This window comes from Carcharhinus amblyrhynchos, chromosome 14 (assembly GCF_965287045.1).
Source record: "Carcharhinus amblyrhynchos chromosome 14, sCarAmb.v2.hapA, whole genome shotgun sequence".
Classification (NCBI taxonomy): domain Eukaryota; kingdom Metazoa; phylum Chordata; class Chondrichthyes; order Carcharhiniformes; family Carcharhinidae; genus Carcharhinus; species Carcharhinus amblyrhynchos.
In genome coordinates, this window is record NC_137337.1 from 75,032,767 (window position 1) to 75,060,279 (window position 27,513).

General features: G+C 44.9%; 1 protein-coding gene across 2 annotated transcripts in view; it reads left to right on the top strand.

Moving 5' to 3' along the window:
• The first annotated feature begins 14,639 nt into the window (after nt 1-14,639).
• The window catches only part of gpr176 (G protein-coupled receptor 176), a 39,526-nt gene continuing 26,652 nt past the window's right edge, over nt 14,640-27,513 (top strand). Inside the window, exon 1 of one of the 2 annotated variants that reach the window (XM_080202066.1) lies at nt 14,640-15,194. In XM_080202066.1, coding sequence (XP_080058192.1) covers nt 14,999-15,194 — 196 coding nt within the window. In that variant the 5' untranslated portion in view covers nt 14,640-14,998. Of the gene's footprint in view, nt 15,195-18,298; nt 18,339-27,513 lie in introns of those variants that run through there. The other variant, XM_080202067.1, reaches the window with a different exon arrangement.

Consider the following 27,513-nt stretch of genomic DNA (forward strand, 5'->3'; position numbering starts at 1 on the left):
GTTTATTTGTTAGTCACAAGTAGGCTTACCTTAACACTGCAATGAAGTTACTGTGAAACTCCCCTAGTCACCACACTCCGGCGCCAGTTCGGGCACACTGAGGGAGAATTTAGCACGGCCAATCCACCTATCCCACATGTATTTTGGAGTGCAGGAGGAAACAGGAGCACCTGGAGGAAACCCATGCAGATATGGGGAGAATGTGCAATCCTCCCCTTCCACTGTGCATGTGGATATCCAATGAGAGGAGCAGGCTCAACGCCATTCCCCTATGCTCCGGCCTCTGTCAAATACCAGGATGAATGGTGAACCCTTGGGATAAAGGAGGAAATGAACGGGGGAAAGTAAAGGAATCGCCAAGTCAGAGAGAAAAACTGAGAAAGTGTAAGAAAATGAAACTTTCCCCCCGCCAGTGAAAGATCATAGTGTTGATTCAGCCTCGCCACAAGCCTTGAGGAATATGAGGAAAAACCTTTTTACCCAGAGGGTGGTGAGGGCCTGGAATGTGCTGCCTGGGAGGGTGGTGGAGGTGGGATGATGCCTTTAAAAAAGTACACCTGGATGAGCACTTGTCACGCCACAACATTCAAGGCTATGGGCCAAGTGCTGGCAAGTATGATTAGATGGGCAGGTCAGGATCTTTCATGCACTGGTACAGACTCGATGGGCCGAAGGGCCTCTCCTGCAGTGTAGTATTCTGTGATTCTGTAGTATTATGTCCTTGCATGGGACTCATTGGGACTGGACATTTGGAGAACAAAAATGACAACAGACGTAGTGAAAGGAAACATTACAATTTCGGACAGCTTGCCCTGTGGTCAACATAATATCAGGACTGATGCATGCTGGATTCAAACTTATCTCTTTGGTCAAGTTTTTGGCTACTTGTCCTGATATTTGTCTTTGTGTCTGAGTGTGCAAATCTCTTTGATAAAGTTCCTGTGAAGCGCCTTGGGCCATTCCTGCTACGCAAAAAGTACAAAATGAATTTTGTTTTTGTTGCGGGTTGTACTCATAACTGAAAAAACAATTCCCACCCATCCCTCGCCCCCAGAGTCATATTTGTGAGATCATAGAATCTACAGTGCAGAAGGAGGCCATTCAGCCCATCGAGCCTGCACCAACCACAATCCCACCCAGGCCCCATTCCCGTAACCCCTCATATTTAATCCATGCTAATCCCCCTGACTCTAGGGGCAATTTAGCATGGCCAATCAGCCTAACCCGCACATCTTTGGATTGTGGGAGGAAACCAGAGCATCCGGAGGAAACCCTTGCAGACACGGGGAGAATGTGCAAACTCCACACAGACAGTGACCCAAGGCTGGAATTGAACCCAGGTCCCTGGCGCTGTGAGGCACCCTACCACCCTACCATCATGCCACCCGTCCTTGTGTAGGTCAAACACAGCCCCTTCTCAGAGATCATCTCTTATTTTGATTTCATTTCAGATTTAGGCTAGAATTCTCTGACCTCATCCGTAGCTGGGATTTTCCAGTCCTGCTGCAGTGAATGACTGAGCATCAAATTCTTGCTGGCAGTGGTACTGGGGTGAACGAGTCCGGAGATTCCTAGCCACAGTTTTATGTGCAATATTCTGAGCTTTTTCTTCTGAAATTCTCTTTGGTTTTAATATTGAGCCAATTTGCATGTGCAGCGCTCCATTCACCGAGGGGTAATATACAGGACAAAAACGGGTCCATCTTATTCTTGTATTTACCTTTATCCACGCGTTTAATCTCCTCCTGATTTGACCCACTGTCTGTGTGGGTTTGCATGTTCTTCCCATGTCTGCATGGGTTTCCTCCGAGTGCTCCAGTTTCCTCCCACACAGTCCAAAGATGTGCGGCTTAGGTGGATTGGCCGTGCCAAATTGCCCCGTAGTGTCAGAGGGACTAACTAGGATAAATGCATGGGGTTATGAGGATAGGACCTGGGTGGGATTGTGGTCAGGGCAGGCTCGATGGGCTGAATGGCCCCCTTCTGCACTGTAGGATTGTGCCAATGTTCTCCAGGTGGCCGTCCATCTTCTAACCTCTGCAAACCTGAGCTCTAACAAACTCTGCCCTGCTGTAACTTACAATCAGTGAGTCTGTGTGTATTGCGAGCCTTAGAGTCATAGGCCAGAGTTTTACAGAGGGAACTATTTTAACAAAGGATTTCTTCTTCAGTTCTCTCTTCCAGAAGTTGGGTCACTAGTGATTAATTGTCAGACTAAAGCAAAGTGCCGTGATTTTTGGGGTGGGGTAAAGAGGGCAGGTCTCGAGCCTACCTCAACTGAATCCCATTGCCATTGGTAATAATCTATCCAGCCAACTGAGCTAACTTATCCCTGGCAACCGTGGATTTAACTCGTGATAAAATAATTGGTAATGCTTGCCATTAAGATTCCAAAATAGCTTCTTCTCTGCTGCCATCAGATTTTTGAATAGACCTTCCTCGCATTAAGTTGATCTTTCTCTACACCCTAGCTATGACTGTAACACTACATTCTGCATTTTCTCCTTTCCTTCTCTATGAACGGTATGCTTTGTCTGTTTGGTGCGCAGGAAATAATACTTTTCGTTGTATACCAATACATGTGACAATAATAAATCAAATCAAGTCAAACTCAAAATGCCATGACAGCAGGCTGGAATAAAGAGGAGTGTGCAATGGGAATACATTTACATATCAAGCTGCAACACTTGAAAGGGGGAAAATATAGCAGTAAATGTAAGGGAGGAGTTGATTGAGAGCAATTCATTGAAGCAGTTATTTGCGTCAGTGTTTAAAGCTGTCTTTTGATTGGGTAATGGGCTCTACCCGTGCTTGAAGGTCACGAATGTAGCCCAATCCATCACACAAACCAGCCTCCCATTCATTGACTCTGTCTCCACTTCCCGCTGCCTTGGCAAAGCAGCCAGCATAACCGAGGATCCCACGCACCCCGAATGTTCTCTCTTCCAACAGGAAAAAGATGCAAAAGTCTGAGGTCACGTACCAACCGACTCAAAAACAACTTCTTCTCTGCTGCTGTCAGACTTTTGAATGCACCTACCTCGCATCAAGTTGATCTTTCTCTATACCCTAGCTATGACCGTAACACTACAATCTGCACGGTCTCCTTTCCTTCTCTATGAACAGTATGTTTTGTCTGTAGTGCACGCAAGAAACAATACTTTTCACTGCATCCTAATACATGACAATAATAAACACTGTCAAACAAGGGAAGTAATTTGAATGAATATTTTTCTGCTGTTCTGACTTATATTTCCATTTTGACTTAAAGATTTATTTTCTCGAACGACGAGGGCAGCAGGCACATGGGAATACCATCACCAGCAAGTTCACCAAAAGGCCACACATCACCTTGACTCAGAAATATATCTCCGTTCCTTCACTGTCACTGGATCAAAGTCCTGGAACTCCATTCCTAACAGCACTGCAGGGGTGGTCTACCCCAGCTGGACTCCATCTGAAGAACTCTCCATTCCTCTGTGTCTCACACATTTATCGTGCTTCCCCTTCAGTACAATTACATTATTCTCTTCAGCCAATCTCTGCGGTAACAAGTTCCACATTTTTAGCTCTGTGGGTAAAGAGCTTCTGACTTCCCAATTAGATTTCTTGGTAACGCTCGCATTGTGATGGTGCCTGGTTTCCCTCTTTCCCGTAAAGGTAGCCATTCTCTCTGCGCCTACTCTTATCAAAACCTTTCATATTTTAAAACCAGGCAACCGCCCCCCCCCAGTCTTTAGTTTTCAACAGAAAAGATTCACTCGCTGCCTGTTCTTCCTGTCCCGATGGGTATAACCAACTTCACATTTCTGGTACCATCTTGGCAATCATTTCTGGTGTCTCTATAACTATGGTTACCAGAACTGTACTCAGTAAATAAGTTTACTTATTTGTCACAAGTAGGCGATGGAGTTACTATGAAAATCCAAATAGCAGGCTCGAGTGATCGAATGGCCTCCTTCTGCACTGTAGGGATTGTATCATGAAATAACTTCATGGCCTCCCTTTGCCCTCCTAGTTTTCTTTTGCCTTCAGATGGATTGTTTGACAATCTTTACCCGCAGTGACTACAAATATGTAGAATCCCCAAAGAGCAGAAGAAGACCATTCAGCCCATCAAATCTGCCCCCAAACCCTCCAAAAGGGGACTCTACCTAGGCCTAGTCCCCTATCATATCCAAGAGAGCCCCCCACAACTGTCACTTCTTGCCCACGGCCTAATGTGGGTTACTTTTCAGGCTCCATCCCTCTTCCCCCCACTCCCGCAACCCCCCCCACTCCGCCGCCTCACCTGCCCCTAAACTCCTCCTGCCAGCCTGAAAATTGAGGTTGGGCAGAAGATGTCATTGAGGTGGTCAGTAATTGCCTGTTTGATGGGCCCCCACTGGAGCCAGGGGCGGGTGGGCCGGCCTGGGCCTCATCCCCAGTGTAAACTTGCGGTGACACACCAGGGAACCTGGTGGGAGGGCCACTGGAGAAATTCCATGGCTGCCGTCCCACCCCACCACATTCTGAAAGGTGTGTGGGTTAGGCGCATTGACCTGACTAGGGGAATTTCACAGTAACTTCATTGCAGTGTCAATGTAAGCCTTACTTGTGACTTGATGCAAAATTCTGCTGCTAGTCTCACTTGAATAAAGCAGAAACATAAACCTAAAAAAAAATCACCAAATGTTACAAAGCGGGCAAATGCTTTGACCAAATATTTATTTATTTCTCAATAGCTTCTTTTCAGAGAAGCCTCTGAACTGTCACCAACCGGTCTTCACCTTTATGTGTGAATACGAAAAAAATCTTTTCCCTTAAAGCAATGTTTTCCTTGTAGTAACAGGGTTGGTGTTCCAGGTGAGAGATGATTGTCTTGTGACAATGTCAGATCTGATAGACTGGTGTTCGCTGACCTTTAGGCTGTTACACCACGCTGTGTCTGCATGTTATAGACAATCCCCAAAGCCCACCACTGGCTTTCTCCTCAGATACTGGATGTAGTAACATCAGCAAAAAGGACGTCAGCGAACATGTTGAAAGAGATGGTTTGTTTTCTTGTCGTTCTGAGTGGCGCAGTGCTTAGCACTGCTGCTTCACAGTTCCAGGGACCCGGGTTTAATCCCAGCCTGCACTGTCTGTGGAGAGTTTGCAGGTTCTCCCCGTGTCTGCGTGGCTTTCCTCCGGGTGCCCCGGTTTCCCCCCACATGTGCGGGTTAGGTTGATTGGCCACGCTAATTTAACCCTAGTGTCAGGGGATTAGCAGGGTAAATACGTGGGGTTACGGGAATAAGGCCTGGGTTGGCCTGAGGTTGGTGCAGACTCGATGGGCTGAATGGCCTCCTTCGGCACTGTAGGGATTCTATGATTTAGTGAAGGAATATTTGTTTTGTGTGGGGGAGAAATTCATTCTTCATGCTTGGAGAATAGTGGAAGTAAATTTGTTTTTGTGAATGGATTTTTAGAGGCTTATAGCATGGACCATTCGTGCCAAGTGTTCAATTGTGAAATGATGCAAAACATTATATGCAGATATAATGCAAATACTCTTCAGAAAATTGGGCAAGATTATACAACACGGTAGTGCAGATCCTCAAATATGCCACGGAGTTAATCACAGGACCATAGTTATGTGATAGAAACATCTTAATTAGAAGCAGGAGAAGGCCATTTGGCCCTTCGAGCCTGCTCTGCCATTCATTTTGATCATGGCTGATCATCAAATCCAATATCCTGATCCCTATTCCCCACCCCCCTCCCATTCCTTGAATACTTTAGCCCCAAGAGCTATATCTAATTTCTTCTTGAAATCAGACACTGTTTTGGCCTCAACTACTTTCTGTGGGAGTGAATTCCACACGTTCACCACCCTCTGGGTGAAGAAATTTCTCCTCACCTCAGTCTTAAAAGGTTTAGTAAGTAGTCTCACAACACCATGTTAAAATCCAACACGAGCTTTCAGAGTGCTGCCCCTTCATCAGGTGAATGAAGAGTTTGGTTCACAAACAGGGCATAGATAGACACAAACTCAATTACAAGATAATGGTTGGAATGCGAGTCTTAACCGGTAATCAAGTCTCTACGGGTGCAGCCAATGTGAGTGGAGCGGGGGGTTAAACGGAGGTTAAAGAGATGTGTATTGTCTCCAGCCAGGACAGTTAGTGAGACTTTGCAAGCCCAGGCAAGTTGTGGGGTGTACAGACAACGTGACATGCACCCAAGATCCCAGTTGAGGCCGTCCTCATGAGTGCAGAACTTGGCTATCAAGTTTCTGCTCAGCGATTCTGCATCTAAAATGTTTACCCCTTATCATCAAACTATGACCCCCTAGTTCTGGACATCCCCAACATTCTTTCTGCATCTATCCTGTCTAACCCTGTTAGAATTTTAGAAGTTTCTATGAGATCCCCTCTCACTCTTCTAAACTCCAGTGAATGTAATCCTAACTGACTTAGTCTCTCCTCATATGACAGACCTGCCATCCCAGGAATCAGCCTGGTAAACCTTCACTGCACTCCCTCTATAGTAAGGACACCAAAACGGCACACAATACTCCAGATGTGGCCTCACCAATGCCCTATACAATTGCAGCAAAACATTCCTATCCCTATACTTAAATCCTCTCAATGGAAGGCCAAGATACCATTTGGGTTGTAAGATAATGAAAGGGAATGCAAATAGGGAGCAATTGAACTCAAACACATGCATGCTAAGGCTAACTGATAACACTTTGATGAATGAACTGTAACAATTATAACCATTAATACCACAAACCCTTTGTTAACACACTCACAAGCCAGGCATCCTATCATTTTTATTCAAATAGCACTTTGCCTGAAATATTAACAACATTACCATTAGTTTCAGATCTTCAAACTATTATCAGTTCTGGGTCCAGCCTGCAAATACTGATTATGGCAAGGCAAGTATTGATAACATCATTTGAATTGAGTCATAGTTTGGATGGAGATTAAGGTAACTTGAGTTACCTCAACTGAATACGAATACATAAAAGTGCCACCGTGCAAAAGAAGATCATTTGGCCCATCGAGTCTGCCCCAACCCTCCAAAACAGCACTCTATCTTGGCCCACTCACCCCCTGGCACAGCCCACGGGGCACCCTGGCACTGCCCACAGGGTATCAGGCAGTGCAAAGGGGGCAGGGCCTATTGTGGGTGGGGCCTAGGGACAATAGGTAGGGTTGGGGCATCCCGCTGCCACTCCGCATGGCGATTGGTCTGGGCTGGCAGGAGGCAGCGATTGGGGTGGGCTGCAGGTGGGTGGGGGGGGGGGGGGGGGGGCGGTGCTCTGCCTCTCAGGGGGAGATCTGGCCCCAGGGCAGGAGGTGGGGTCAGGGGGAATCTGCTGAAGTGAGGGGGGGTGGGGGATCGGCCACAGCTGGGTACAGGAGGCTGGACATCAGGGAGCTCCTGGGCAGGGAGGGGGGGGGTCGGGACTGGCCCGGGAAGTGTTGTGGGGGGCCACGATCGGGCTGTGGGGTTGGAGCGGCAGCACTGCAGGAGCCCCGGGTTAGCCAGCGATCGAGCTGGCCAACAAACGGAGAGTCTGACAGACCAGGGTCATTGCGCATGAGCAGAGGTCTAGAACTGTCAAACTCCAGTGTGAAAAGCGCCCCCCCCCTCCACCCTCCCGTCAACCCCCCTGGGTTTTTAATGATATTCACGATTGTCACTGCACAGAGTGCGGAGATTCAGGTAAGACGTCAAACTGACAAAACAGTTGTGATCTAGAACAGTTTCACCCCCAGTTCAACACTTTTGGGAGAATCGCCTCCAGGGTCCGGGTGAAATTTACATTGTACTTTTTGGAGCAAATTAATTGTGAGTACGTGTTGTCTGGTGACTTGGTGGTTCCTTCTATCGCATTGCTGATGATTGGGAGTTAGAGACTTGATTACCTGTTAAGACTCGCATTCCAACCATTATTTTGTAATTGAGTTTGTGTCTATATATGGCCTGTTTGTGAACCCAACTCTTCATTCACCTGATGAAGGGGCAGTGCTCCGAAAGTTTGTGTTGGATTTTAACTGGTAGGATTAGATTACAAAGGGAATTGCTGTAATCTTCCATAGACTAATTGCTTGAATTAGGGCTTTGTATCCTCTCTTTGCCTTCCTATTTTTCTTTTGCCTTCGGATGGATTGCCTGACAATCTTTACCTGCAGTGACTGCAAATACATAGAACACCCACAGTGCAGAAGGAGGCCATTTGGCCCATCAAGTCTGCACCAACAACAATCCCACCCTAGGCCTATCCCCTCAACCCCACACATTTACCCTGCTAATCCCTCTAACCTACGCATCCTGAGACACTAAGTGGCAATTTAACATGACTAATCCACCTAACCCGCAGGTCTTTGGACTGTGGGAGGAAACTGGAGCATCTGGAGGAAACCCACACAGACACGGGAGGAATGTGCAAACTCCACACAGTCAGTGACCCAAGCCAGGAATCGAACCCAGTTCCCTGGTGCTGTGAGGCAGCAGTGCTAACCACTGTGCCACCGTGCCACCCAGGTGGGCAGTAGGCTTGGCTTGGGGATATTAATCCACAAACGAAAAAAAGACCCCAGAAAATTACAACATTTTTCAAATGGAAGCGAGGGAGATCAAAACTCAGCAAGTTCGGCTGCAAATAGTGAGTAAGCTGTCTGCTCAATGGGGCTGCGAATATATTGGTGTATCTCCATAATAGCACTCACATTTCAGCAGCAACTAAAAGCGTTTCTTCAAAGTGTTTTGATTGTGATGCTTTTCTTCATACAGCACCTTTCATGATCTAAGGATGCTCCAAAGCACTTTACAAGTAATGGAACATTTTTGAAATGTGGTCACTGTTGAAATTAGCACACACAGCAGGAAATGTGTGCTGCAAGATCTCACAAACAGGAAAGTTTCAGTTTATTTATTAGTGTCACAATTAACACTGCAGTGAAGCTACTATGAAAATCCCCTAGTCGCCACACTCTAGCGCCTGTTCGGTTACACTGAGGGAGAATTTAGTACCTAACCAACATTAAGGGCATTTAAATAGTCATTGTATAACATATGGATGATATTGGAATAGTGCAGATGAAGTGGGCTTTAGATTGGTTTCACAGGTAACATCGAGGGCCAAAGGGCCTGTACTGCAAGGTAACGTTCTACGTTCTAACCAGCACGTTTTTCGGATTGTGGGAGGAAGCCAGAGCACCCAGAGGAAACCCACGCAGACACAGGGTGCAGACTCCACACAGACAGTGACCCGAGGCCGGCATTGAACCCGGGTCCCTGGTGCTGTGAGACAGCAGTGCCAACCCACTGTGCCACCTTGCTGAATGTGATAACTGTCAGATATTCTGTATTGGTGATAGAGTTTGAGGGGTAAACAGACAACGGGGCAAACTCCATATAATTGAAAGCATTTGATTATAGGCATCCAGACTAGCTTTTGAGTCCACACAAAAGGCAGGAATTATAACAATGTTATCATACCACGTCACTTGTTAATTCTCTGCTTGGTCAAGTTACACGTTTTAATCAAGTCTCTATCGCAGCCAAATTAATTCAGATACTCCCACCCAGAACTGGACACATTTGTTATATTTATTGTCAACCAAACCTGTTTGCCTAATTACGGTGCAGGTGAAGCATTTTGCATTTGCTCTGAGTCATCCAGACTCAAAATGTTGGCTCTATTCTCTCTCCACAGCTAGCATCCGCAGTAATTCACTTTTATTTTTATCCTTTTTGCTCTTTCTGTTTTCATGGCTTAGGCTGATAACACTTTACCCACTGCGGAACAGCAAGATAAATGGTCCCCGCATCAAAGTGAATGTGAGGTTCTTTTCATTTTCCAGGTTTAGCAGATACACTCTGTGCTTTGTAAGGAGACCTGGTCAAGGAGTTTTTAATCTTACATAGGTAATACAAAATTAAACAGGAATTTAAAAAAAAATCACAGTACATGAATCTGATATATTGTCCTCAATATTTGATTTGATTTATTATTGTCACATGTATTAATATAAGGTGAGAAGTGTTGTTTCTTGTGTGCTATACAGACAAAACATACCGTTCATATAGAAGGAAAGAAGTGCAGAAGTGTTACAGCCACAGTTAGGGTGCAGAGAAAGATCAACTTAATGCAAGGTAAGTCCATTCAAAAGTCTGACAGTAGCAGGGAAGAAGCTGTTCTTGAGTTGGTTGCTGTGTGACCTCAGACTTTTTCCCAAAGGAAGAAGGTGGAAGAGAGAATGTCCGACGTGTGTGGGGTCCTTAATTATGCTGGTTGTTTTGCTGAGGGAAGTGTAGACAGAGTCAACGGATGGGAGGCTGGTTTGCGTGATGGATTGGGTGACATTCACAACTTTTTGTAGTTTATTGTGGTCTTGGGCAGAGCAGGAGCCCATACCAAGCTGTGATACAACCAGAAAGAATGCTTTCTATGGTGCATCTGTAAAAGTTGGTGAGAGTCATAGCTAACATGCCAAATTTCCTTCATTGTCCGAGAAAATAGAGGCGTTGGTGGGCTTTCTTAACAATAGTGTTGGCATGGGGGGACCAGGACAAGTTGTTGATGATCTGGACACCTCAAAACTTGAAGCTCTCGACTCTTTCTACTTTCTCCCCGTTGATGTAGACAGGGGCATGTTCTCCTTTATACTTCCTGATGTCAATGACAATCGCCTTCGTTTTGTTGACATTGAAGGAGAGATTATTGTTGCCGCACCAGTTCACCAGATTCTCTATCTCATTCCTGTACTCTGTTTCATCATTGTTTGAGATCGTATTGACTACCGTGGTGTCGTCAGCAAATTTGAAAATCAAATTGGAGGGGAATTTAGCCATACAATCATAGGTGTATAAGCAGTATATTGGAGGCTGAGAACACAGCCTTTGGAGGGCAGTGGTGTTGAGTATGATGGTGGAAGAGGTGTCGTTGGCTATCCTTACTGATTGTGGTCTGTGAGTTAGGAAGTTCAGGATCCAATCACAGAGGGAGGTGCCGAGGCCCAGACCACGGAGTTTGGAGGTGAGTTTCTTGGGAATAGTAGTGTTGAAGGCTGAGCTGTAGTCAATAAATAGGAGTCTGTCGTAAGTGTCCTTGTCATCTAGGTGTTCCAGGGTTGAGTGCAGGGTTGAGTGCGATATGTTGCAGGGGGTAATAACTATAGAGACAGATGACACTATAGAAATCCCACATGAGTATAGGGATGCAGATGTTACGTTGCAGTTTCACAAAACCCTAGTTAGACTCCACCTAGAGTACTGTGAGCAGGTATGGGCACCACCCCTTAGAAAAGATGTTTTAGCCCTGGAGGGAGTTTGATGCAGGTTTACAAGAGCGATACCTGAGCTTCAGGGGCTAAATTACGAAGACAGATTAGATTAGATTTCATGTGTCAGTGCAGATGAAGGTCTTCTTCTGCATTGTATGATTCTACAAATTAGGCCGTTTTTCTCTCGAATTCAGAAGGTTGAGTGGTGATTGGATAAAAGTCTACAAAATGCTTGCAGGGCAGAACAGGCTGGATAAGGACAAACTGTTTCCGCTGGTTGAAGGCTCTGGAATTACTCATGTGGGATTTCTATATTATCATCTGTCTCTATCATTATTACTCCTTGCAACATATTGAGAATAATATATGAGAGTCATGTACTGCGATTTTTAAAACATTCCAGTTTAATTTCCTAATTTAACTGCACACTGCAAGCAAAAATGCAAGTTATGTAATCTTCTACGCTTCTTTAATTACTCGGAAACTGTTTTCTGGCAAGGTAGTCACTCATCTGGTTCAATGTTGACAATCTGTCTGTATCATATTCATTAAGCAACTAAACCTTGTGTTGTTTAACAGATTGAATCATTTGAAGCATTTGTTTATAGCATAGAAATGCAGGCAAATTGCAACTTCCACATACAAACACACAAGGAAGGAAGACAGGATAAAGATGAGCTAATCCATCAACTCTGTCCCACTGGTGAGAACGTGGGACAGATGTGAGTTACTGAGTGAACAACATCGAGCCTTGTAAGGGGAAATTGGATAAGCACAAGAAGTGGTATGGTGGCACAGTGGTTAGCACTGCTGCTTCACAGCGCCAGGGAGCTGGGTTTGATTCCCGGCTGGGTCATTGTCTGTGTGGCATTTGCACGTTCTCCCCGTGTCTGCGTGGGTTTCCTCTGGGTGCTCTGGTTCTCTCCCACAGTCCGAAAGGCACATTTGTTACATGCATTGGCCATGCTAAAGTCTCCCTCAATGTACCCGAACAGTTGCCAGAGTGTGGCGACTAGGGGATTTTCACAGTAACTTCATTGCAGTGTTAATGTAAGCCTACTTGTGATGCTAATAAATAACTTAAACTTGAAAAAATGTTGGTGTACTGATAATGTCCCTGGTCTTAGGGATCAGGGAACATGTTCAAATCCCACCATGTCAGTTGGTGGAATTTAACTTGAATTTATTCAACTAATAAGTCTGGAATTGTAAAGCTAGTTTCAGTAATGGAAATGATTGTTGACAAAACCTCTCTGGTTCACTCATGCCCTTTCGAGAGGGAAATGTGGCATTTATACATGTGACGCTTAACTGCCCCCCGAAATGGCCAAACAAGTCCCCCAGTTCAAGGGCAATCTCACCAGCCATTCATGCCATGCTCCCGCTGCAGCGAAATGGGAGAATTTCGCACCCAGCCCAATCTCTGTTCACTGCGGCGGGATGGGAAAATCCCACCGACGTGAACGTTGGTAAGAATCCGGTGAGGGAGTCAGCATCCAGCTAGGGTGTTGTCCTGACCAATGTCCTTTAGGGAAGGAAATCTGCAGTCCTTACCTGGTCTGGCCCACAAGTGACTCCAGAGGCACAGCAATGTGGTTGATTCTTAACTGCCCTCAGAGATGGACAATAAATGCTGGCTTAGTCAGTGACATTCACATCCCATAAGGTATAGGAGCCGAATTAGTCCATTCGGCCCATCGAGTTTGCTCTGCCATTCAATCATGGCCGAAATAAATCTCATCCCCATTCTCCTGCCTTGTCCCCATAACTCTTGATCCCCTTATTATTCAAGAACCTATCTCTCTCTGTCTTAAAAGACGCTCAATGACCCAGCCTCCACAGCCCTCTGCGGTAATGAGTTTCACAGATTCACCACCCTCTGGCTGAAGAAATTCCTCCTCATCTTAGTTTGACAGGAGCATCCCTTCACTCTGAGGTTGTGCCCTCGAGTTGCAGTCACTCTCACTAATGGAAACGTCCTCTCCACGTCCACTCTATCTGGGCCTCTCAGTATTCTGTAAGTATTCTGAATGAATATAAAAAACCACTCCGTACAAGCTAAGGTAATGCAGATAATAATGGGAAGGTTTCAAAATGGCGAAACAAGAAAAAAAACATACAAAGTCTAGGAAGCGTAAAGGAGAACATGCCCCTGTCTACATCAATGCGGACAAAGTAGAAAGGAGTGAGAGCTTCAAGATTTTAGGTGTCCAGCTCACCAACAACCTGTCCTTGTCTCCCATGCCGACACTACAGTTAAGAAAGCCCACCAACACTACTTTCTCAGAAGACTAAGGAAATTTGGCATGTCAGCTACAATTCTCACCAACTTTTACAGATGCACCATAGAAAGCATTCTTTCTGGTTGTATCACAGCTTGGTATGGCTCCTGCTTTGCCCAAGACCGCAAGAAACTACAAAAAGTTGTGAATGTAGCCCAATCTATCTCACAAACCAGCCTCCCATCCATTGACTCTCCGTCTACACTTCCTACTGCCTCAGCAAAGCAGCCAGCATAATTAAGGATCCCACACACCCCGGACATTCTCTTCCATTGGGAAAAAGATACAAAAGTTTGAGGTCACGTCCCAACCGACTCAAAAACAGCTTCTTGCCTGCTGCCTTTTGAATGGACCTACCTCGCATTAAGTTGATCTTTCTCTACACCCTAGCTATGACTGTAGCACTACATTCTGCACTCTCTCGTTCCTTCTCAATGAATGGTATGTTTTGTCTGTATAGCTCGCAAGAAACAATACTTTTCAATGTATCCCAATACTTGTGACAATAATAAATCAAATCAAATCAAAGTGAATGTTCAAACATTCCATTTGTCGAATGAAATAGGGTTTCTGGAGGGTTTCTTTAAATTAAGAAAAATCGGTTTGGAGTCTGCATCATTTCACCTCAATGGTTTAAATAATGAGCAAGAAATTTGACAGCGTTGTGATTTGTAAATAAAACAAATACTTGTCAATTATGTGTACACAGCGCCCCTCTAAGAAATGAAACGCCATTGTTCTGTTGGCAGGCTGTGTTAAATTATCCGGGTTTTGCTCAGAAAATGAAATCTGCTTTTTTTTTTGCACAGAGACTGACTGGGGATGCTGTGTGTGTGTTTTCTGTAGCTGCTGTTTTGATGACGCCCTGGTTTAATAATAACAGCCAAATAGAACAGTTATATCCTTCCAGCCAGGTAAACCCCCTGTGGAAACGGAGTGGAAAGATAAGGGGGAGGGAGGGAGGGGGGGGGGGGTGGTCTCAGCAGGGGTAGAGGGGAGGGAGGGAGGGGGGTTCACCTTCACTCCCCCTCAAAGGAAAGGCTGGAGATAGAGGGGGGAAGAAGGGAGAAGGAGAAGGAGGAGAGGGGATGGGATAAAAGTAGCTCATTTTCTCTCTCTCCTCCCCTTCTCCCTGTCTTTCCAGTTACACTGCTGTCACCAGGCAACCGATTCCTGTCCAATTTTGATCAAGTCTTGTGCAGTGGTTGTTGGAGATTAACACAGTATCCAGTTTGGGGGGATTCAGGGCGAAGCAAGATGTGCAGCAGAATTGGAAACTATTTGAACATTGTTAGAATGGATTCCTCTCTGTAATTACAGGGAAAGGGGGCTGTCAGGTTTGGCTAGGGGAAAGGGTTGCCTTGTCTGGTTATTTTTTTTTGGGGGGGTGTTGTCGTTTCCCCGGCAGGATGTTTGCCTGGGAGTGGGGGATGAAGTTGAAGGTGTCACATGCAGGAGGCTGCAGGTAGTATGGAACAGAACGCCAGCTCCCCTCTGAGCCCGGGCAGCGGGGCAGCGGAGCTCAGCAACCAGACCCACAACAGCAGCGCCCGGGGGGAGCTGCGGCAGGGCGGCCCGGAGGAGCAGACCTACCGAGACTTCACCACCTCGGTGCAAATCCTCATCTTCATCGGCTCTGTCCTGGGTAAGTGCTGGCGGGGCTGGGAGTGACACATAGATACACACACTGACACACACACACATTCACTGATACTCACACGCTCACTGATACACGTACACACACACAGATACACACATACTGATACACACGCATTGATACACATACACACACAGATACACACAGACACAAACACGGATACACACATACACTGATACACACACTGATACATGCACGCAGTGATTCATACACACACAGACACAACACACTTATAGACACATGCTGATGCACACACACAGCCATACACACAGATATATACCCACACACAGATACAGACACACACAGATACACACGTACATACACACAGATACACACACAGATACACACACACAGACACAGATACACACACACAGGTACACACATTGATACACACACACTGAGGCACACACAGGTACACACACACTGATATACACACATACACTGATACACACACACACAAACACACACTGGTACACACTCAAAGATACTCAGAGACACACACACAGATACACAAACACACTGATAGACACATACACAGATATATACACACAGATACACACACATACTCAGATACTCAGGTACATACACACAGAGATAAACACACATACAGATACACACCTACATACACACACTGATAAACACATGTACAGGTACATGCACAAACTGATACACACATATAGAGACAAGATATACACCAACATACATCAATACATATACACAGATACATACACACCAATACACACACACAAATACACACACATACAGATACACACAGACACACAGAGATACACACACACTAATATACTTATACACACAGATACACGCAAACAGATACACACAGTTACACACACACACACACAGATACACAGACATGCATACACACAGACACACCCAGAGATGCGTACAGATACACACATACAGCACAGACACACACACAAATCTACACACACACAGACACAGATATGCACAAATACACACACAGAGACATACACACACTGACACACACACACACAAATATGCACACGGAGACATACATATACTGACATGCACACACACAAATATACACAGACATGCACCCACACACAGGTATATACACACACACACACACAGATACATACATGCAGATAGAGATGCGCACACACAGAACACACATACAGATAAACACACATACAGACACACAGACATATATACACACATACATACATACAGGTACACACATACACACACACAGTGCATACAGCAACATCCCAACACATCCATAAACACATCTATACCTGGGCTCACACTGTGACAGCCCCACTGAAATATTTACTGCTATTTAAACTCCATGTGGGAGGATATCATTGTGTTCAATTCCATCCCACCCCTCTCCAGTAAAATGTATCCATGATATGGACAGTGGAGTGTCAATTTCAATGGGCAGGTTGACATTTGAAGCACTGAATCCAATTAGTTAGGTGCTGTTGAAATGTGGGATCTATTGTGATGATATGATCTGTCTGCTGCTCTTTCTGTGTGTGTCTGCTTGCCTGAGGATGTGCGCATTTGTTGGGATGGGGGAATTGTAAACACTGTCAGACTATCCCGATAGACTCTGTGACATCAGGGGTCACAGCTGTGGTTTGTTGGGCACTGCAGTAAATCCAGAGGATTCCCCAGTGACAACAGAAGATGTTAACATTCCAGCATCAAAAGGCACAGGACTGTGAGATTTAACCCTGTTCTCCATCACTGAGCTTTTCATAGAATCCCCACAGCGCAGAAAGAGGCCATTCAGCCCATCAAACCTGCACCGACAACAACCCCACCCTATCCCCATAGCTCCACGTATTTGCCCTGCTACTCCCCTCTGAAACTAAGGGCAATTAAGCATGGCCAATCAACCTAACCCGCACATCTTTGGGCTGTGGGAGGAAACCAGAGTACCCAGAGGAAACCCACACAGACACAGGGAGAACGTGCAAATACCACACAGACAGTGATGCAAGCTGGGAATCGAACCCAGGCCCCTGGCACTGTGAGGCAGCAGTGCTAACCACTGTGCCATTCTAGAAGACACAGTTACTGCTTGAAGATGCAAGTTCTGTTTGTTTTCCTCCAGCCTTAATGTAAATTTTATTATTTACATGTATTGGGATACAGTGAAACGTATTGTTTCTTGCACACTATACGGACAAAGCATACCGTTCATAGAGTACATGGGGGCGAAGGAATGGAGAAGAGTGCAGAATGTAGTATTTTGGTCATAGCTAGCATGTAGGGAAAGATCAGCTTAATATAATGTAGGTCCATTCAAAAGTCTGATGGCAGCAGGGAAGAAGCTGTCCTTGAGTCGGTTGGTATTTGACCTCAGACTTTTGTACCTTTTTCCCGATGGAAGAAGGTGGAAGAGAGAATGTCTGGGATACATAGGGTCTTTGATTATGCTGGCTACTTTTCTGAGGCAGCGGGAAGTGTAGACGGAGTCAATGGATGGGAGGCTGGTTTGCTTGATGGACTGGGCTTCGCTCACGACCCTTTATAGTTTCTTGCGGTCTTGGCCAGAGAAGGAGCCATACCAAGCTGTGATACATCCAGCACAGTGGCACAGTGGTGCGGCCTCACAGCGCCAGGGACCCAGGTTCGATTCCCGGCTTGGGTCACTGTCTGTGTGGAGTTTGCACATTCTCCCCGTGTGTGCGTGGGTTCCCTCCGGGCGCTCTAGTTTCCTTCCACAGTCCAAAGATGAGTGGGTTAGGTGGATTGGCCATGCTAAATTGGCTGTTGGCGTCGGGGGGACTAGCTAGTGTAAATGCATGGAGTTATGGGGATAGGGCCTGGCTAGGACTGCGATTGGTGCAGACTCAATGGGCTGAATGGCCTCCTTCTACACTGTAGGGGTTCTATGACCTGTGAAAATGAAAGGCTAGCATTTATATAGCGCCATGAGTTTTGTGTCCAGTGAATTCCCTTTGTTTGAAGTGCAGTCACTGTTTGAAAACATCTGTGATGGAGGGTCATCCAGACTCGAAACGTTGGCTCTATTCTCTCTCCACAGGTGCTGCCAGACCTGCTGAAATCTTCCAGCACTTTCTGTTTTTGTTTCAGATTCCAGCATCTGCAGTATTTTGCCTTTATCTTTGGAGGAACACTGTAAGTTTCCCAGGAGGACTCAAAATAGTTAATACTTGGATGGTATAATATGCATTTTGAAAAAAAAAAGCTTTTCAGTATTTGGGTCATTACTCAATGCCTGAAAAGGCAGGGGACAAAAGCTTTGAAATACAAGGGAAAGGACTCAGACAGTAAATGGAGTAGATGGAAAGGGAGGAAACTGGACCTGGTTTAATGTTAATATTACGGTTTGACAAATTGTTATGTTTTGGAACCATGTCTTTCAAATAAAATAAAATTACGGAAGTCCTCATATCTGGCTTGCCATCTGGTTGACAGAAAGCCTGAGTGGTTTGATTGTTAGAGATAAAAGGAAGGATTAGATATATTAGGTGGTGCAAGTTATTTCTGCTTGGAGACAATAGCGTCTGTGTGTGAACAAATGTGGGCCTCCAAAGACCCAGAAAATTGTCTTGCTTTATACTGTCCATTTATTTTCAAAGTAACTTTGTTGCAGTGTTAATGTAAGACTACTTGAGACTTACAAATAAACTTTAAAACTTCTTAGTTACAAGATGAAAGGAAGTTGGGCTCTGAAGGATAAATACTTAGCATTTCTACCTAGATACAAGGCCAGTGTCGTTTGCATTGTCACGGAGAAGGATGCAAAGGAAGCTATTGTACAGACCTGGTTGCAATCTTTTTGAGAATGTCACAGACAGTATTTTGAGGCTGCCTAGACCCAGGAGAGTGGAAGCAGCTCAAGACCAAAAACCTCAATGAATCACCCACTGCACAGGAATGCAGGGGGCACTCGTGCTTGGATTGAAAAGTAGCTAGCAAAATTATTGGGGAGTTACAATGAAGCTGGAATATTCACCTTAGATGGAGCTATAAGGAGAGTCGCTGGGTAAGGAAAACTTCACGATGCAAGTTACCAGGCTGAGAAAAAGGAAAAACAAGGGAAAACCTTTTGGAACTAAGCATTACTTTGGATTGATTCTGGGAAAATAGTCAAAAAAAAATGTAATTTTTTAAATTCATTCGTGGGACATGGGTGTCGCTGGCTGGCCAGCATTTATTGCCCACCCCTAGTTGCCCTTGAGAAGGTGTGGTTCAAAGTACAAGTTACCAACAAAAATAGTCTTTAATTATTTGATTTGATTTGATATATTACTGTCACATGTATTGAGATACTGTGAAAAGTATTATTTCTTGCATGCTATATAGACAAAGCATACCATTCATAGACAAAGAAACAAGACAGTGCAGAATGTAGTGCTACAGTCATAGATAGGGTGTAGCGAAAGATCAACTTAATGCAAGGTGGATCCATTCAAAAGCCTGACAGCAGCAGGGAAGAAGCTGTTCTTGAGTCTGTTGGTACGTGACCTCAGGCTTTTTTATCTTTTTCCCAATGGAAGAAGATGGAAGAGGGAATGTCTGGGGTGCGTGAGGTCCTTGATTATGCTGGCTGCTTTACCAAGGCAGCGGAAAGTGTAGACAGAGTCAATGGATGGGAGGCTGGACTTTTGTAGTTCCTTGCAGTCTTGAGCAGAGCAGGAGCCATACCAAGCTGTGATACAACCAGAAAGAATGCTTTCTATGGTGCATCTGTAAAAGTTGGTGAGAATTGTAGCTGACATGCCAAGTTTCCTTAGCCTCCTGAGAAAGTAGAGGCGTTGGTGGGCTGTGGTTTAAAGTACAAGTTGCCTACAAAAATAGTGTTTAGTTAATAGTGTTTTTGATGATTTGTTACTGTAAACATCCTAAAACCTGAAATCGTGATGTGTCATTCTTAAAGCTATTAACTAGAAGTTTGAATTTCTTTTTAAAAATGATTGGTCTCGACGGCATTTGTAACATTACTGCCCACCTGTGTACTTATGTTGTTGATGGAAAGAATAGTGAGGTAAAGCTTTATTAATGAGGGATCATTAGATGACTATTGTGTACTGATTTGCATTAAATAACTTTAAGTCTGGTCAATGCATAATGATATCAGTTCAGTTCTAAGGGAAACACCCGAGGACTATTAATGGAGCCTTGCTTTGTTTCTGTGAGACGAACAATGACATAATTGTAGTAAGAAGCCAACACTCAGTCCGGACGTGACTCACTGATAAAGCCGCAACCAATTTCATCCTGGACTTCAAACACCCAGGTACTGACTTCATCAACAAATTTACCTCTTTCACACAGAGCCCTCACTTGGGAGTTTATACTCTAGTAATTAGGTGGAGAGATTAAGAGATTTTTGTACCGAGTCTACAGGTGGACAGGGAAAATGATCCATAAAATCCCTACAGTGCAGAAGGAGGTCATTTGGCCCATCGAGTCTGCACCGATCACAATCCCACCCAGACCCTATCCCCATAACCCCATGCACGGTGGAACAGTGGTTAGCACGGCTGCCTCACAGCACCAGGGACCCGGGTTCGATTCTGGCTTGGGTCACTGTCCGTGTGGAACTTACATGTTCTTCCTGTGTCTGCGTGGGTTTCCTCCGGATGCTCTGGTTTCCTCTCACAGTCCAAAGATGTATGGGTTAGGTTGATTGGCCATACTAAATTAACCTTTAGTTTCAGGGAGATTAGCAGGGTAAATAAGTGGGGTTACGGGTATAGGGTCTGGGTGGGATTGTGGTCGGTGCAGACTCGATGGACCAAATGGCCTCCTTCCACAGTGCAGGGATTCTATGAACGTCTCTCAGAATGTGGTGGGAAGCTGGAGCACCCAGAGGAAACCCACGTGGAGACGGGGAGAATGTGCAGACTCCACACAGACAGTGGCTCAAGCCGGGAATCGAACCCGGGTCCCTGGCGCTGTGATCGCTCATTAACCTTCCATTAACTTTAAGCCACCTCTGAAGCCATGAGGGCGCTGTCTCAGAATGAATGCAGAATCTGTTGAAAAGACAGGGGTGCTATAACACATGCTTTGTCTCACACTTCTTCTTACCATCAATTCTGACTGCAACAGGTTCTTCTCAGTAAGGATTCTAAATAGGTGTAGTTTATTTCTGATCAATTCTAACTCTTTGCAATCTGGTTCTTGATCTTTCATGTTACATCTGGTCAAACACATTCTCCGAATCAATGAAGGTTGGATACAGTTGACATTTAGAACGTCCTTTCTGTGAGCAGTGATTGATGCCGAGTAGAGATTGGTTGCCCTGACAATCCTTTGCTGGCCACCCTTCTAGATGGGTTTTGAAAATTTCCTCTTGGGATATGGACGACACTGTAAATCCCAATTTATCCGGTGGGCAAAAATGGACAATAATAGCTTGGGGCTGGAGCCGTATGTAGGCCACATCTGGCAAGGCTTGCCAATGACCCTTCTCTGTGTTAATTTAGTTTTTAATATGGAATAACTAAGGAGAGGGATTGGTAACATAGACACAGACTTAAGTTAAAAGGAACAAGGAGGAGATTGTGTAATGACTTCAATCAGGCCATTGAGGTTGGCCTATTGGAATATGAACTCCCTGATTAAGGATCCTATTGATGGTTCAATCAGGGAGTCTTTGCCTTGTACTTAATGGTGAGTGTCAGCTCCTGTGTTACCCTGGGAGGTAGAACTCTGAGTGCTGCTGTTAGAGCTTGTAAATAAAGAGATTTTGGTGGAGGGCCTTCTGTCTCTGAAGACTTATTACAGAAAGGAGATGAGAATTCTTTTCAGGTACTGAGTAAGTGTGGCCTGGAATGAGCAGCCTGAAGGGACGCTGGGAACAGATTCAGTGGGAACTTTCAAAAGGGAAATTGGGCATCAGGTGCTGCTGTAGGAAAGAAATGTCCCCATGGAGAGACAAATCCAAGTGGATTCTTGTTATGTTCCATAAACACATTAGTGAGAGGTTACTAATGAAGCCCTCTCACCTAGAGTGTGAAATATGAGGTCGACAGAAGGGTAAAGCAGGTGATGGCTTAGTGGTATTATCTCTAGACCATTAATCCAGAGACTCAGCTAATGTTCTGGGGACCTGGGTTCAAATCCTGTCACAGCAGGTGGTGGAATTTGAATTCAATTAAAAAAAATTCTAGAATTAAGAATCTACTGATGACTGTGAAACTGTTTTCGATTATCAGGAAAAACCTATCTTTTCACTGATGTCATTTGGGGAAGGAAATCTCGCAGTCCTAACTGTCTGGTCTACATGTGACTCTAGAGCCTCAGCAATGTGGTTGACTCTCAACTGCCCTCTGAAATGGTCTAGCAACCCATTCAGTTCAAGGGCAACTAGGGATGGGCAATAAATACTGATGATGTGGGTATGCTGGCGTTGGACTGGTGTAAACACAGTAAAAAGTCTGACAACACCAGGTTTTAGTCCAACCGATTTGGACTATCGGTTGGACTAAAACCTGGTGTTGTCAGACTTTTTACAATAAATACTGGCCAGCCAGTGACACTCCTTGTCCCACGTATGAATTAAAAAAAAAGTAAAAAAAGCTTAGAAAACAAAATTAAGACAGCTATTTCCAGAAATAGCATTACAGCATGAAGAAAACCTTGCTTTATGTATTGTTTTTCTTAGTGCTTTCTTTTTTCTATTATCTATCCACTCTGCAGTCCAGCACAAGTTTTCATTTGATGCTTATCTTAGTGGTTTTTTTATACTCCTTCCACAACCAAGGAATTAACAATGCTCCTACGAGTGGTATTTCCTTATTGGATTTAATGGAATTTCCATCATCTCAGTGACTGTAAAGGGTGATTGTGGTTTTTAGATTGGCAGATAGCTCTCCTTGGTGTCCCTGAAGGGTCAGTTTTAAGTCCATTACTCTTTCTTTTCAGGCTTTAGGGAGCAGCATTGTAACATTTATTGAAGGCACATTGTAGATGTCAGAATGAGGAAGATAGGTGGCAAAATGGGCAGAAGCTTGGCATAGAAACGAGAAGCAGGAGCAAACCACTTGGCCCTTCGAGCCTGTTCTGCCATTCATTATCATCATGTCTAATCATCAAATTCAATATCCTGATTTTTCTCTCTCTCTCTCCCCACCCCCCTGCCATATCCCTTTAGCCTCAAGAGCTTTATCTAATTTCTTCTTGAAATCACTCAATGTTTTGGCCTCAACTACTTTCTGTGGGAGTGAATTCCACATATTCACCATTCTCTGGGTGAAGAAATTTCTCCTCACCTCAATTCTAAAAGGTTTACTCCTTATCTTCAAACTATGACCCCTAGTTCTGGACTTCCCCACCATTGGGAACATTCTTTCTGAGTCTAACCCTGTTAGAATTTTATAAGTTTCTATGCGATCTCCTCTCACTTTTCTAAACTCCAGTGAATATAATCCTAACCGACCTAGAATCTCCTCATGTGATAGATCTGCCATCCCAGGAATCAGCCTGGTGGACCTTCTCTGCACTCTCCCCACGGCAAGGATATTCTTCCTCCGATAAGGATACCAAAACTGCACACGAAACTCCAGGTGTACACCAGCGTCCTATACAATTGCAGCAAAACATCCCTATCCCTGCACTCAAATCCTCTTGCTATGAAGGCGAACATACCATTTGCCTTCTTTACTGCTTGCTGTACATGCACACTTACTTTCAGTGACTGGTGCACGAGGATACCAAAGTCCTCAGCAAGGTAAATGGAGTTCAGGAAGGAGCAGAATGAAGTGACTCCCTTTGGAAGGTCTAATGTGGAAAGACAGTATGGTCCAAATGGCACTATTTAGAAAGTGTGGATGAACAGCAAGACTTTGGTATCCCACATATCGGTAAATTCTGAAAGGTGATAGAGCAAACTTTATTTCTTCACTCGTGGGGCATGGGTGCCTCTGGCTGGACCAGTATTTATTGCCCATCCCTAGTTGCCTGAGAGCAGCTGAGAGTTAACCACATTGCCATGGTTCTAGAGTCACATGTAGGCCAGACCAGGTAAGGATGGCAGATTTCCTTCCCTAAAGGACATGAGTGAACGAAATGGGTTAACACCTGATCAGATGGTTAAAAACAAAGCATGCAAATTACTTGGGTGTTTAAATAACAGAATGGAATATAAAAGCACGAGGTCATGCTAGAAATCACTGGTTAGAGCTGGGATATTGTGGACAATTCTGGGCATCGTACTGAAGAGAAATGTAAAGGTGGGAGAAAGGGCACAGAGGACATTTACCAAGATGCTGGACTTCAGCTATAGAAGTTGGATACGTTACAATGCTCACCTTGGAGCAATGAAGACACAACTTAATTGAGGCTTTGATTTGATTTTGATTTTTGTCACATATATTACCAGCGAAAAGTATCGTGCTATACAGACAAAGCATACCGCTCATAGAGAAGGAAACGAGAGAGTGCAGAATGTAGTGTTACAGTCATAGCTAGGGTGTAGAGAAAGATCAACTTAATGCAAGGTAGGTCCATTCAAAAGTCTGACAGCAACAGGGAAAAAGCGATTCTTGAGTCGGTTGGTACGTGACCTCAGACTTTTGTATCTTTTTCCTGATGGAAGAAGGTGGAAGAGAGAATGCCCGAGGTGTGTGGGGTCCTTAATTATGCTGGCTGCTTTTCCGAGGCAGCAGGCAGTGTAGACGGAGTCAATGGATAGGAAGCTGGTTTGCGTGATGGATTGGGCTACATTCATGACCCTTTGTAGTTTCTAGAGGTCTTGGGCGGAGCAGGAACCATACCAAGACCAGTGGGTGTTTTGATATAACCATAAAAGCTATTTGTTACTTGCTGAAGCAGAATCAAGCTTTTCTCACCTTTGGTAACTTTATCTTTTCAATGTTCTCCTTATATTCTCTACCATCCAGAAGTCCCAGTGTGTTGGAAACTCAGCCATATCCTGTCCTGCACAAAATAGCACCCAGCCTCACTGACCTTCACTGGGGTGCTCTGACCCACTGCGTTGAAGTTAAAATCTAGGTCCCCATTTTCAGATCTTCCACAGACTTTATCCATCTTACCTTTGCAATCTCCACCAGAGCTATTTATTTATTATTAGTGCCACCAGCTGGCTTACATTAACACCGCAGTGAAGTTACTGTGAAAATCCCCTAGTCGCCACAAAAGCATACAGCACATACACATACACAAAAGCACAAAAACATACAGACAAAAAGCATACCGTTCATAGAGAAGGAAAAGAGAGAGTGCAGAATGTAGCGTTACAGTCATAGCTAGGGTGTAGAGAAAGAACATAGAAAAACTACAGCGCAAACAGGCCCTTTGGCCCACAAGTTGTGCCGATGATATCCCTACCTACTAGGCTTACCTATAACCCTCAATTCTATTAAATCCCATGTACTCATCCAGAAGTCTTTTGAAAGACCCTATCGAATTTGCCTCCGCCACCACCGACGGCAGCCGATTCCACTCACCCACCACCCTCTGAGTGAAAAACTTACCTCTGACATCTCCTCTGTACCTACTCCCCAGCACCTTAAACCTGTGCCCTCTCGTAGCGACCATTCCAGCCCTGGGAAAAAGCCTCTGAGAATCCACCCGATCAATACCTCTCAACATCTTATACACTTCTATCAGGTCACCTCTCATCCTTCGTCTCTCTAAGGAGAAAAGAAAGATCAACTTAATGCGAGGTAGGTCCATTCAAACGTCTGATGGCAGCAGGGAAGAAGCTGTTCTTGAGTCGGTTGGTACGTGACCTCAGACTTTTGTATCTTTTTCCCGATGGAAGAAAGTGGAAGAGAGAATAATATTTCCTCTATAAGGAAACCTCTTTGCGACAAGGTTCTTGGTCTCCTGACTCTCCCACAATATTTTTGGTCACCTCATCACATAAAGCAGCTGTGTGAAAACTGCTGTATAACTGCACATTGTTGTTGGAGCCGTCAGACTTTTGAATGGACCTGTTATATTAAGCTGATCTTTCTCTACACCCTGGCTATGACTGTAACACTACATTCTGCACTCTCTCCTTTCCTTCTCGCCTACATACTTTGTGAACGGTATCCTTTGTCTGTGTCGTCCTCAAGAAACAATACTTTTCACTGTATCCCAAGACAGAAAATCATAGAATTCTTACAGTACAGGAGAAGGCCATTTGGCCCATCAAGCTTGCACCGATAACAATCCCACCCAGGCCCTATCCGCCGTACCCCATGTATTTACCTCACTAATTCCCCCTGACATTAAGGGGCAATTTAGCACGGCCAATCAATCTAATCTGCAAATCTTTGGAATGTGGGAGGAAACTGGAGCACTCGGACGAAACCCACACGTGACAATAATAAATCAAATCAAATCATGTCAGGAGTGTTGATAATCCTGGATGTTGCGTAGTGTCAGTGCCTACAGGGAGAAAGCAAAGTTATTGGGTTTTTCCCAATTAATAAATAGAAGCTGACATTAATCCTGTTACTCTCACCTCACACTGCGCTGGTCACAACTCCCCCGTCCTCTCCGGAGAAAGCTGAGATGGTTCCCTAATTGGATTGTTCGAGCAGTGAAAAACATGATGTTCATGAGGAGTGGGGTGGCCCAGTGGTTAGCGGCACTGCCTCACAGTGCCAGGGACTGGGTTCGATTCCGATCTCTGGTCACTGCCTCTGTGGAGTTTGCACAGTCTCCCCGTGTCTGTGTGGGTTTCCTCCGAGTGCTCCAGTTTCCTCCCACAGTCTGAAAGACATGCTGGTTTGGTGAATTGGCCGTGCTAACTTAACCCTAGTGTCAGGGGGATTAGGACGGTAAATGTGAGGAGTTACGGGAATAGGGCCTGGGTGGGATTGCGGTGGGTGCAGACTCGATGGGCCGAAAGGCCTCCTTCTGCACTGTGGGGATTCTATGAATGGAGCGTTTTAAGATAATGTGCCTAACCTGTCTGGTTTCTGACCATTAATACTGCATTTAGTAGGCTGTCATGCACAGATGGCAGATTGGAAAATGTTCTCTTGTGGCTTTTCACAGAGCTAAGTGTTTCTGCATGGATGATGTTCCTGATAACCTTGGGATGCAGTTGTCCCTCACGCATTTCGACACAGATAAACATCTCCCTTTTATTGCAGTCATCTGGAGTTGCGATTTGGACCATTTTCCTTCATCCTTTGCCAAGCTGTGATCTCGACTTTTTAAAAAAAACGCTTATTTCACGCTGTCTCTTTTGATTAAGGTTTCAGATTCCGAGCATTCTGTTGGTTCTGCCCTCCTTCTGAGTCCTTTGTAAGAAATCCCACAATACCAGGTTAAAGTCCAACAGGTTTATTTGGTAGCATGAGTTTTCAGAACTCACCCT